Source organism: Glycine soja, chromosome 20, assembly GCF_004193775.1.
Source record: "Glycine soja cultivar W05 chromosome 20, ASM419377v2, whole genome shotgun sequence".
NCBI lineage: Eukaryota > Viridiplantae > Streptophyta > Magnoliopsida > Fabales > Fabaceae > Glycine > Glycine soja.
The window spans coordinates 46,292,356-46,305,253 of NC_041021.1; the positions used below are offsets into that span (position 1 = coordinate 46,292,356).

The window sequence follows — 12,898 nt, forward strand, 5'->3', positions numbered from 1 at the left end:
ATCGCACGCCCAGAAGTTCAAGCAACAAACATTTCATACCCACATTCCTTGATTCAACTCATTTAAGGAAATCTTTTTCATGGTTTACCAAATTAAAACCCCTATACTCATTTAGCCACATACATTGAAATATGCAATACTGTGAAGATAACAGAAGTTTCAGAAGATGCCATCAGACTCAATCTGTTTTCATTTTACTAGTCGGTGAAGCTAAGAGGTGAATGCATTCATTTAAAGGAAATAACTTGAAAACTTAGGAAGAGGTGATTGAGAAATTTTTTAAGAAGTATTTTTTCCGAGTGAAAGATAACTAAGGGAAAGGCAAAATCAAACATAACAAAAGTATGAGGTATAAAAAGATAGTTGAGATACTGAAATCAAAATTGACTATTTTACACATAGTAGAAACATATTTAGGCCTTGTTTATATGTTATGTATTGTTATAAGGTTTATCTTTTAACATCTTGTGGCTTTTTTTTTTCCAACAGCATCTTGTTGTTGTATAATGTGTCGATGCATTTTCAATTAATGATTCTTTGAAGAGTATTCTTTAAAATGGAATAATTGAGCGTGTTGCTACCGTTGACTCTCGTTTATTTTATTCAATATTTTTTCATTTAACCTTTAGCATACAGCTAAACAAAATCCCATAAAAACAAGTTTTTCTTCAATGACGAAGATACAATAATCTATTCTATACTTTTGTTCATTTAAAGTTATCTATAATTCAACCTAACAAATCTCATAAAAGATTTACCACGTGCAGGTCAAGTCGTCAAGGACAATTTTTCTTCGATGCAATAATTTATTTATTTGTTTCGTTTAACGTTATCTATCATATTCAACTGAACAAATCCCATAAAGTAATAATAAAAAGATCCCATAAGAAGTTCAACTACCACGCGGCACGCGCAGGTCAAGAATTTGTTTGTTTGTATAGTACTTTTATTTTATCAAGAAGGCGACAAACCCAATAAAAATTTTAGCAGTTGGACGTCAACAAAGTTTCTTGGAGCATGAAGATGGAAGAAATTATTTTGTACGTCTTTGGTTTAGCATTATGATTCAAGTGAACAGATTAACCCATGCTAGTATACATGTCTGCATTCACTAAAAAACCGAACCAACCAACTAGCTGTTGTTAATGGCAGTTTTGGAGCTAGGTAGCTAGTATTTGAAAGCAAAATTAAGGAGACCGTGCAACAAGTAGCGTCCTCATTCACACAACACCTTTAACGCGGTGTTGGAGTTATGCATTTCTTTGACATATACCGCCACGGCAATGAGGCGGAGCAGAGCACTGGCAGGCTGAGAGAAAGACTACTGATGAACTGTGAGCAAACAATTATAGACGTGTCCGTTGAAACTCCAGGTGCAGTGGAACAGAGCAATGACAGGCTAAGAAAAAGACTACTACTGAACTCTGAGCAAACAAATATAGACGTGTCCATTGAAACTCCAGGTGCAGTGGAACAGAGCACCGACAGGCCGAGAGAAAGACTACTACTGATCTCTGAGCAAACAAACATAGACGTTTCCGTTGAAACTCCAGGTGCAGTAGCCACAGCGCTGGAGAAGCTTGATCACATTCTGACTCAAAATTTAATTACCCTGGAAGATGTAATCAAGAGGGTAGGATATGTGAGAGACGACCTCCTTGGCGACACGCAAAATATTATCTTGTCTTCTAATTTAAGTTCAACAGCAGGGGAGTTGAGTCAGAGAGAAAAGTTGTGGCTGGAAGAGGTAAAGGATGTTTGTGATTACACGGTTGGTGTTGCTGAAAAATTCATTGCAAGAACAGAAAGACGGTTAAGCATGGGGAGGCTTTGGAAGGTCTTTTATCTTTATGGGCAATATGCTTCCGAGCAAGAATTTTCCAAGCAGATGGAGTATATCAGCACTCAGTTTGGAGATGCACTTTACAGAAGGTGGATTTTCGGAGATAGAGGGGACAAAATAGGATCAAGATCAAGACCTGTTGCATTTCCAAGCTTTAGCCCACCCGCTAACCTTTTTACAGTTATTGCCAGGACTGTGTCTTTGTGGAGGTCTTTGGACGAGAATTTGAAGACAAGCCAAAGATATTTAGCTCTAATGAGTGCGCTTTTCAGTGATATTGGAAGCGCGGACGAAGGCCTGAACCAGAGACAGAAAGTGTGGGTGAATCAATTAAAACTCGTGGCTCGGAAGGGAGAGTCTCTTGTTGCTGCGTATCCAAAGGATGGGTTTCCCTTTTCCGTCAGCAGATACAGATATGCCAAGAACATCAACCGCTTGTTGAATGAAATTATTCATATCTCAGACAGGAAGAACATCTATGACATTGCAAATATACAAGGCGGGAAACAGAATGAAAGCATTGCTGAAGACAATCACAATTCTCCCGATTCCATTTGCTACCGGGATACCACAGAGCTCGATACTGGCGAAAAGCAATTGATGGATGCACTGTTACTTGATGTAAAACAGAGTGGATATGAAGACAATCACAATTCTCCCGATTCCATTTGCTACCGGGATACCACAGAGCTCGATACTGGCGAAAAGCAATTGATGGATGCACTGTTACTTGATGTAAAACAGAGTGGATATGAAGACAATCACAATTCTCCCGATTCCATTTGCTACCGGGATACCACAGAGCTCGATTGGGAACTGGATTTAATCACTGGCGAAAAGCAATTGATGGATGCACTGTTACTTGATGTAAAACGGATTGGATATGAAGACCTAGATGGAAGATACAAAATCTGGGTGAACCAAATCAAAGGTATTGCCCGTGAAACGAAAGCTGTCATTGATGAGAGCGGTGGCCGTGAATTGGATCGTAAGCCAATGCTAAACAGGATTAGACAGAAAATTAAAGATGCCTCCAGAAGTAGAAAAGCACATTATGGTTTGGTTCAATGTGAATCCGGAGCTGAGTCATTACGTCCAAGGACACAACCATTTTTCAACGAAAACGTGAAGGTTTTGATGGCCCAGTTACTTTCGGATGAGAAATTTCGCTGCATTACTTCAATAGTTGGAATTAAAGGCACGGGTAAGACAAAACTAGCCAAAATGATACTTAGAAACGAAGCTGTCATTAATCATTTTGATTATAGAATCTTTGTGCCTCCAAGTTATGCAACAGTTGAACAGATTAAAGAATACATAGCCAAGAAGGCTGCAGAAATTATTAAGGGAGACAAACAAAACGCACTCGCAACCTTGGCGAGTAAAAAACATCTCATAGTTATTGATGGCATAGAAACTCCTCATGTCTTGGATACCTTGATAGAGATCATACCTGACATGTTAACAGCAAGCAGATTTCTTCTTACCACTCACAATGCAAATGTAGCCCAACAAGCAGGTATGAGATCCTTTGTTCACCCTTTACAGTTACTAGACGATGAAAACAGTTGGACTCTGTTCACAACAGATTTGAAGGTGAACATTCCCCTAGAATCAAAACTGTCCGAGACTGGGAAAAAAATTGTGGCTAAATGTGGTGGCCTGCCATTGGAAATAAGAAAAACGAGGAGTTTGCTTTCTGGCAAAGATGTGACACAAGAGGACTGGTCAAGCGTGCTAAAGCATCCCAATCTTCCATTGGAAATATTAAAAATAAGCAAATTGTTTTCGAGGAAAGATGTAACAGAAGAAAAGAAGTGGTCCAGCGTGCTCAAACATCCCGGCCTTCCATCAGAAATATTAAAAATAATCAAATTGCTTCGAAGGAAAGATTTGACAGAAGAGGAGTGGCCAAGCGTGCGTCAAAACCCTTGGTCTGACACACTTAACACGATCAACATCAACTTACCTTCACATCTGAGGCGATGCTTATTTTATTTTGAGCTATTCCCTGCTAATTTTGGGATTGCTGCAAGAAGATTAGTTGCTTTGTGGGTTGCAGAGGGTCTAGTGCATCATGGGGAAGACCAAGAGCCACCAGAGCAAGTTGCAGAAAGGTATTTAAAAGAGTTGATAGATCTGAACTTGGTTCAAATTGCCAAGAGCAAGCCCAATGGCACTGTCAAAACATGTCGTCTCCCTCATGCTTTGCACGATTTGTTGTTGAGAAAGCCTGAAGATGCTAGATTTCCTCAAGTATATACCAGCAAAGAGTTGATTGCAAACCAAAAATATCCCGAAATACGCGAGGTGGCTGATCGTCTTGATGAAAATCATAACTGGCACCAACATATTCATGGTAACATTACCAATGATTCACCTCAAGTGGGAACCTACTACAAGGGTGTTCACTCCTTCCTGTCCTTTGATTTTCGAGAAGGAAGTAGACCAGGCCAAGAATTATGTAACTTTCTGAACCTGTGTATTTCAAGCAACTGTCTTCTACTATTGCGGGTGCTTGATCTTGAAGGCGTTTACAAGCCCAAGTTGCCCGAAAGCATTGAAAGACTTACTCGGTTGAGGTATCTTGGCTTAAGATGGACTTATTTAGAGTCACTTCCATCATCTATAAGCAGCTTGCTGCAACTCCAGACTCTTGATCTGAAACATACTTACATACACACTCTAACCAGCTCCATCTGGAACATGAAACTGAGACATCTCTTCTTGAGTGAGACTTACCGGACCAGATTTCCATCCAAACCAAAAGGTACAGGTAATTCTCTATCTGACGTCCAAACAATGTGGGGTCTTTTCGTAGATGAAGAGACTCCGGTGAAGGGTGGTCTGGACCAATTGGTCAATATCACAAAACTGGGAATAGCATGCCAATCAATGTCACTACAGCAAGAGGTAATGGAATCACAACTTGATGCAGTAGCTGACTGGATTGTGAAACTAGAATACCTTCAATCACTGAGGCTTAAATCAAGAAATGAAGAAGGTCAACCTTGGAAAATAAACTTGAAGTCTTTGAAAAAACACAATAATCTCACTGACATGTATTTGCTGGGAAGCTTGACAAACGCATCTGTTCTGTTCCCCGAAAGCCTTGTTGAGCTTACCCTGTCACATTCCAAACTAGAGAACGACCCAATGAAAATTTTGAAAGATCTTCCAAACCTTCGATCATTGTCTTTGCTTGCAGAATCCTACGAGGGGGAAAAAATGATCTGCAAATCTAAAAGTTTTCCTCAGCTTTATGTCTTGAAAGTTTGGAATTTGAAGCAATTAAAGAATTGGTTGATAAAGCAACAAGCACTCCCCTCTCTCAGACAACTGGAAATCCGATCATGTCCTGGCTTGACAAATCTTCCTTTTGGACTGTGGCATGTTAAAAGTCTCCTTGAGTTGACACTGACAAACATGTCAAAGGAAATCAATATTGGCATATATCGCCTTCCGGACAATTGTAAAGTCCGCAGAGATAATTCTCAGTAGAACATCATTAATTGCATGGTGAGTTGCATGCCTCCCTTTTACGTGTTTGTTTTCTTTCCTTTTCAGCTGACACTTGCAATTAGTTTAATTAAGAAAAATTAAATGTTTGGCAGTGAGCAACAGTTTGTCAACAGCTTGTGGCTAAAGGAAGCCTTACAGACGTCACTGAAGCTAACATTGAAGGTAAGATTGGTTCTTCATCCAAATATACGAAATTGAAAATTTGTTTCTTGAAATAATTTGTATTGGGACATGTAATTATATTAGTGACAGCTGAAATTTATACTATAAAGGTATGTTTGGTTCTTTGTTGAAGGCTACGAAAGAAAAATTGTTTCTTGAAAGAAGTTGTATTGCAACTTGTATTTTCCTTGATTGTGTTGTGTAATGCAAATCCTGATTGAGGGTGTTATTGTGAGTACGGGTGACAAAAATGACTGAATTTGTTATACTTTTGTCGTCATTTAATAACTTTTTACTTTCTTGTGTGTGGAATTTCAGTAATCAAACTATTAGAATGAAAATATCCAAGTGGATTGAGTTTACAGATTATAAAATATTAAAAATTAACTTACCAATATTTAGGATTAAAGTTTGTAAGGATAAACTCTAAAAGGACAAAACCATAATCTAACCATTATTTGTCAAGACATTGAGCTTGCCTAAAACCCAAGAAATAATCAGCCTGCTTTTCACAAATAAAACCACACACTAAGTAATAACTTAAAACCCCCACTCAGTATTGTTTAATCCTATATGTGAACCTTACAGTCTTCCAATGGTAACAAGTCAATGAAGAACAAACTCACTCACCCAATGAGTAAAAAATAAAGCAGACCCTACATAAAAAAAAAAACTTCGTACCCCATTACCCAGAGGCTCTTCGCTATGCGAAGGTATGAGGGAGGGATGTTGTACGCAGCCTTATCCTTGCATATGCAAAGAGGCTGTTTCCGGATTCGAACCCATGACCAACAAGTCACCAAGGTATAACTTTACCGCTGCACCAAGGCTCGCCCTCAGACCCTACATAAAATAAATAAATAAAAATGCAGAACTAGAACACAATAATTCAACATTGAAATACTTTGAAAAATGAAAGGGGGGGCGCCGAAATCCCCTGTAAAAGCTAGGGGTAAGGAAGCAGTGAAAATCAAGGCAATGATCATAAATGGTCAGCGCCAACATTTAGTGACGGTCCAAGTTAAGCCATATAGTATTTCAATTTACACAATGATGTGAGATAAGTTGATTCTCACCAACTTAATGGACAACAACCGATAATAATCTAACTCAGTACTTAATCCTAAAAGCTTGGGGCAAAGCACAATGTCATGAACTCTCTTCATGAGGAGCTAACCTTCCCTACTCAGTACTTAATCCTAAAAGCTTGGGACAAAGCACAATGTCATGAACTCTCTTCATGAGGAACTAACCTTCCCTACCCTACCTACATGCCGTACCTAGTCATTCCTGAAGGATTAACTTTGGCTAAATGAATTCCTTGAGTTCTGGTGTTGGCTTCACTCCAGATCAAAGGTGCTACCATCGAGTCCAAGTTCAGCATCCTCTTCTTCGATCCGCCAGGAGATCCTTCTAGTGTCAACCCTCCCAGACTCTCAAGTGATGTTAGGCAACTTTCAGTGAAACAGTCAGCCCCTTGAGGTTGAAGAATAGGTGATACTACTGAAGCATGCATTCCGCCGACCTCAGTACACGCTTGGGGATAAAAGCCAACGTGATCAACTAGGGAACTTCTGGATGTTTTGCTTTCCAGCCCTTGAAATTTTTGGCCGTCCATGTCAATAGTTACATCCCCAATAAATTGATCTGCCAACATCTTACACGCTCGCTCAAGCATGCCCATGTATCTTCGCTCTGCATCCTGGCGAATTTGCAAGTGCTTCTCTGCCTGCAATACCATAATTCTTAAAAATAGTAAGTGTTAGGGTACACTTATAAGATATAGAGATTATTTCTTTAATAAAATCGCAAATTACAATTCGCAGTTATTATTTAGTTGATGATATCTACCTGCGATAATAAGAGAAGAAAAAAAGACTAAAAGAGTAACCAATCACCAGCATGCAACTATGCACCTAGTCTACCTCCAATACCAACCAGAATAGTCTTAAATAATATACCAAAACAACAAAGCACCTTATATTGTGAAAAGGAAACTTACCTCCACTAGTAAGTGTAGTTTACTTTGCACTTCCATCTGTGCTCTTAATGCCTCCTTGACTTCATGACCCCTATACATGACATTGCAACTCTCAATTTGTTTATCAACAACTACTTAGACATCCAGGCAGGAATAAATTGGTTCTCAAGAAACCATTGAATTCTTACTCGTTAGCATCTGGTAACTTTGGAGAAGAGTTATCAGTACCAGGGCTTTCTTGAAGATATGAAGCTGACATTCCTTGCACAGTTTTTTCAATAAGTAAGATAAAGTTTACTTTAGACCATTACAAAAAAGTTTATATTATAAACAGTATTGCTAGTGTATGATTTTGGCCCTGTTTTATACAGATGGAAATTTCAGAGTCAACCTTTCTCTGAGCAAGGGAACAAAGATAAACATGTACACAACCTATTGAAAAGGACATTGATACATAATTCAATTAGAGACACCATAATTAAAATTCAGATTAGTGGCATATAATTCAAAAGTTCAGAGAGAAAAAACCTACCATCTTTGCATCCCTCATCAGAATCTTTTCCTGATTGCTTACCTAGCCTGTACTTCTGCAATGCAGCAAAGTATAGGATAAAACCAAAAAATTATCATGAAGTTTCAATTTCACCAAAGATTCTATAATTGACTGTTACAACAATTATATGTAAATGAACCTGAAGATGACTCTTCAAATGATAGAGCGTCAAACCCTTGACATTCATGGTCCTCATGATTGCTTTTGGAGTGGCTTCTGCAAATAATAATTTTAGTAATATAATTATGAGAAGACACATAATGATATTACTCCTTTATATAAGAAATTCCTAGAAAATACTCACAAATCATTAATAACCCCACTACACAATGAGAAAGAGTATAACTAGCGTACCCCAGTGCCCGGAAAACAGTAAATCCAATTAAATTTCTAAATTTTGACTTTTCTACTTTTTTAATGTTATTTTGAATGCCTTCAAACTGCTATAACATGCATTGAAGTTTATACCACCTTTAAAAGCATAAATGACCATTTAAGTCAAAAGCCAATCTTAGACACAAAAGGAAAAAAAAATGAATCAAGAATAATAAGATGACTAAATTCCCATGATCTTTAGAAAAATTCTGAAGGCACGTGCACAAGAACAACTTTTCTCCAACAACAAAACTAAAGCTGAGGTACCAATTACTGAAGATTTTCTCCTCCCCTCATTCCAGGATCATGGCACTATGCTAGATATATGCCAACTAACGTATTACGATCCTTGATAAAATCAGTTTTCTTTTGAAAAGAATATTTACATTACAAAAAAACATCATAACATCAGTTAATGGAAGTATGATAGTATACTGCAATACTAAAAAAAACACATACAGAATTAGTATGGGGAGCAACTATCAGAATTATACACTCAACGGGCAATCATGAAATTGAAGACGCAATCAGAAGAGTCTCATAATAAGTAGTGACTAAAACCTAGTATTTTCCACATTCTAATAATTTCATGTCCTTCTAAATGCTATATTTCCTAGTGATTTTCACATTAAAAAAATAATGAATTTCAGCTTGTTAAGAAAGTAATAAAGAATTAGGGCTTGCTTGTGATGGATTAATGTTGAGTACTTAAAGACAGCTTTCGAAAGAAAAAAAAAATCATTCTTTTGTGGGTTAGCAATATTGACACAGTTTAAGGCACACGGATCATAGACAGTCACTCATTACAAAATATTTGGAGAATAAACCCCACAATGACTAATAAATTTCACAGAATGGGGCTCATGTCCATCACTATTAGTACAGCACAGCAAGAAAACATGAATGGAATTAGATGAAAGGGAACAAAAATGACTTACTACTGGCACCCCCAAGTTGAGTGACAGCATCAACAAAGCGTTCATGAAGGTCAGCGGTCCAACGAAGACGAGGTTTGGGATCGGAGGTTAAAACAAGACAAGGGTCTCCGAGGTGAGCGTGATTGGAGCCACCCTGCATGTCTTCCTGCCCTTCATGAGGATGTATCAACCTAGAAAACATCCTATGGTGAAACTTGAAGCCCCACCGAGAAGCGAAGAAGAAAGAAAGAGGAAAAAAAAAAGGTGAAGATTGTGTTATGGGAGACCCATTTGGCGAAAGAGGAAGCAGAAAGGGAAATGGGAAAATGGGGATGTGAAAAGCACAAGACTTTGGCTTGAGGGAGCTGGCACTGTCACTCTTTACTGGGATTTTGTCACTTTCTGCTGCTTTTCCTTTCTTCTCTTCCTTTTTTGCATTTGCCGCTCTCTGCTTCCCTCCAATCATTTTTCTGTGGGCTTTTTAGGGTTCTCCTTCAAATAAGATTATTAGAATTTTCTCAAATTCCATCAATAATATCAGGCCCAGTAGCTGCGTACTGTGTGGTTAAGTTTGCATGTTGAGTTTGTTAATGAAAATTTGAGTTTGATGTTAAATAAGTCTCATATATCAATGATTAGTTTCAATTCAAATGATTGAAACTTCTAAAAATATCTTATGATCTCACCGAATAATCAAATATCCTTAAAAAAAAAAAAAGCATGTTGTTTGGATGGATCCTTATCAGCATGAACAATGTGCGTTCATGATTATCCAGTCCATGATGATCAACGTCCTTTCGTATGGGCTCTCATCACTGCAAGGCTTGCTCTAACACAAATTGTACAGTAAGCCACATTCTTAGTAGTGATGTGTGGGCTATACCAGGAGCCCATTGGACCTATTGTGGTCCTCCCTCTTTTGCACACACATTTTTGGGACATGCTAGGTGCACCCAGCAATATTGTTGGTGCACCCAGCAATTAGGTGAATGGGCAAAATTGTCCTTACGTTAAAAAAATAATTTTTTCTTTCGGAAGAAGGTTCTTCCGGTGGAACAATTTATTCTATCAGAAGAATATTCTTCCGGAGAAGCTACCGGAAGAAGGTTCTTTTGGTAGAACAAATTGTTCATCCAGAAGAACCTTCTTCCGGAAGAATAAATTGTTCTACCAGAAGAACCTTCTTCCGGAAGAAGAAATTATTTTTTTTAACGCAAAGACAATTTTATCCATTCACCTAATTGCTGGGTGCACCAATGTTGCTGGGTGCACCCAGCATGTCCCCACATTTTTTAAAGGTGAAAACATTGGACCATGGTTCTTTTTTTCTTCTTGGTAAAGAATATTAACCCTTATAAGTATTATTTTTTCGAGAATGAAGGTTTGAAGAAGATTTGCAATTTTATATAAAAATATTAGAATGTACATATATAACCCTTTTAAAATTTTGAAGAGGGATGGTTTAATTAGGCCAATTTTAAGTAAAAAAAATGTCATAATCACATTTTCCTTTCCGAGGGAACTTGTGAGAGCCCATTTGACAATGTTCATACTTCATACTAGTAGAGGTGCACTAGATTGTCTTTATTGAAGTTATTGTTAAATTGTGCCGAAGGAATAACAAAATAAAATAAAGAAAAGTCCATAACTCTACTAAAATTCTCTGATAATGGATCATCTATGGTTTACTTTTGTAGTTTCAAGATTGTTAATTTGTTAGTTTTAATTTTTAAATGTAATTGTTTAGGGTGTGCTTGTGTGGATTTGATGTTGCTTGTGTGCGCGGTTGCGATGCTCTTATTTTAGCACCCTATTTGTGTAAGTATCGTTGGACATTTTCAATTAACTATATGTTGGGAAAATAATTAGCATTTGTCAACCTAAATTTTAAGAGAGTTCAGTAATAAAATAAAAATACGTTCACAAAATTTAAATTTTTTACAAGATAATTTACTCTTAAATCAAAGTCAGCGTATTGCCCCCTCAATTGGGCTCGTTGGAACATGCCTATCGTAAAAAAGTCATAAAAATTGAGGTGTTTAGAAAGTGTTGCTAAAAAAAGTCATAATTTGCCCCTTTCATGTTAAAAAAGGAAAACGTACTAGAAGGAAATTGCATGGACTAGAACCTATTTTTGCTATACAACTGGTTTTGAATGTTGTTGGGGGGACACGGTGATTTGATCTTATTGGAGATTAAGCTTGAATTATTGGAGCTACAACTTTAGGCCATGACTTAAGTGCACACATGTTTTTGATTTGTCTATAGTTTGCATCTTGCGACACATGTAAATCCAAGTGCTTTATACCACCATGAAATAGTATTTATCATTTAGAGGAAAACCAGCCTGCCACGATTTCAATCTCTTCGATTTTCTTTTGACAATGATCTTTGATATCTATAAGTTAATGATTTCTATCTCAATGTCAAGCCTGTTCATCGAAATTTACCTGTCAAAAATTTCCTTGGTCAAGTAGGTACCACCCTTCTGATTTATAGACCTTATACTTGATCTTTCTTCTTTTTTTTCAATCTTGATCTCATTACATTTGATATTTGTGGTATTTTATGTAGTTTTTCTAAGCCAATTACGGTTGCTCTTTCCTTAGTTATGTTATATATTGAACTGACACACACAAAAATTGTTATATATTGAACTAGAATAAAATTATTTGATGTCATTCTCAGAATCTTAGAAAGCTGATCATCTTCATATCGTGTTTAATTTTTGGACTTTTAGAATTAGAATTAGACTTTTTCAAACAACAAAGATATTGAAAATGTGTATGTTTCTTTTTATCAATAGCTCCCTCCTTAAAAATTCATTAATTCTTTTTATAGTTTTACTTTTGACTTATCATATTAAATTTTTAAAAATAAAAATATAACTTCTACTATCTAAAATGGACTTATATGAAATATAGCGAATAACTAAATTTAAATTCCTCTAGTCATATAAGAATATCTCTAATGTGGGTACTTCATAAGTTATTTAAAATTAACAACATTATTTAACAAGTTTTTTTAATCATTGGAACAGACGATTTGAAAGTACGCTTAAGTGAGTTATTTATATAATCAATTGTTGCTTAATTTATTTTTACCAATTAAATAATCATATTTCAATTATAAAATTTAATGTAACTTAAGTTAAACATGCATTCTAACAACTTTATCATTAGAGTAAAGTTTCTTAATTTATGTAATACTGTAGAACTCATAAATTTAAAATAAATAACTTATTTAAGCAATGACACATTATAGATGCTCTAATCAATATTCTCTCATCAATACAAAATAAAAAAGAATAAAAATCTTATAACTAAACAGTGTATATCAAATAAAAAAAATTACTCTCGCTATTCTAATCATATATATATATATATATATATATATATATATATATAGAAAGAATAGCCAGATCATAAGCATGAATATCTTACCTGTATAAAGACAATTGAATTTATTTTATTATTATACTACTTAGCTAACAAAGATAAAATTTATATAAATTATAGTTCTAGATATAACATGTACCATAAGTT

The 12,898-nt window shown here is 36.2% G+C and overlaps 2 protein-coding genes across 3 annotated transcripts; one reads left to right on the top strand and one right to left on the bottom strand.

Moving 5' to 3' along the window:
• Nucleotides 1-967: 967 nt before the first annotated feature.
• On the top strand, nucleotides 968-5,795 carry LOC114403156 (disease resistance protein RPM1-like). The gene is made up of 2 exons (XM_028365939.1): nucleotides 968-5,362; nucleotides 5,458-5,795. Exon 1 carries the CDS (start codon nucleotides 1,253-1,255, stop codon nucleotides 5,342-5,344), a length of 4,092 nt encoding a protein of 1,363 aa, XP_028221740.1. The 5' UTR covers nucleotides 968-1,252; the 3' UTR covers nucleotides 5,345-5,362; nucleotides 5,458-5,795.
• Nucleotides 5,796-6,486: 691 nt separating this feature from the next.
• LOC114401232 (protein PHR1-LIKE 2-like) lies at nucleotides 6,487-9,932 on the bottom strand. Of its 2 annotated transcripts, none has more exons than XM_028363695.1 (6): nucleotides 9,375-9,932; nucleotides 8,201-8,277; nucleotides 8,041-8,095; nucleotides 7,697-7,760; nucleotides 7,530-7,599; nucleotides 6,487-7,256 (listed from the first exon to the last, which is right to left on the bottom strand). In XM_028363695.1, exons 1-6 carry the CDS (start codon nucleotides 9,817-9,819, stop codon nucleotides 6,795-6,797), a joined length of 1,173 nt encoding a protein of 390 aa, XP_028219496.1. In that variant the 5' UTR covers nucleotides 9,820-9,932; the 3' UTR covers nucleotides 6,487-6,794. The 2 variants fall into 2 exon arrangements, with proteins under 2 accessions (XP_028219496.1, XP_028219495.1); XM_028363694.1 differs by having other exon boundaries at nucleotides 7,697-7,769.
• Between the last annotated feature and the right edge of the window lie 2,966 nt (nucleotides 9,933-12,898).

What these genes read in the sequence shown, in the direction of transcription:
- LOC114403156 (XM_028365939.1), top strand. Translation starts at nt 1,253, where the DNA reads ATGCATTTCTTTGACATATACCGCCACGGCAATGAGGCGGAGCAGAGC.
- LOC114401232 (XM_028363694.1), bottom strand. Translation starts at nt 9,819, where the DNA reads ATGATTGGAGGGAAGCAGAGAGCGGCAAATGCAAAAAAGGAAGAGAAG. An exon ending in ATTTGAAGAGTCATCTTCAG is followed by an intron (nt 8,096 to 8,200) that starts GTTCATTTACAT and finishes GCTGCATTGCAG; the next exon opens with AAGTACAGGCTAGGTAAGCA. An exon ending in AAGTTACCAGATGCTAACGA is followed by an intron (nt 7,600 to 7,696) that starts GTAAGAATTCAA and finishes TGTCATGTATAG; the next exon opens with GGGTCATGAAGTCAAGGAGG.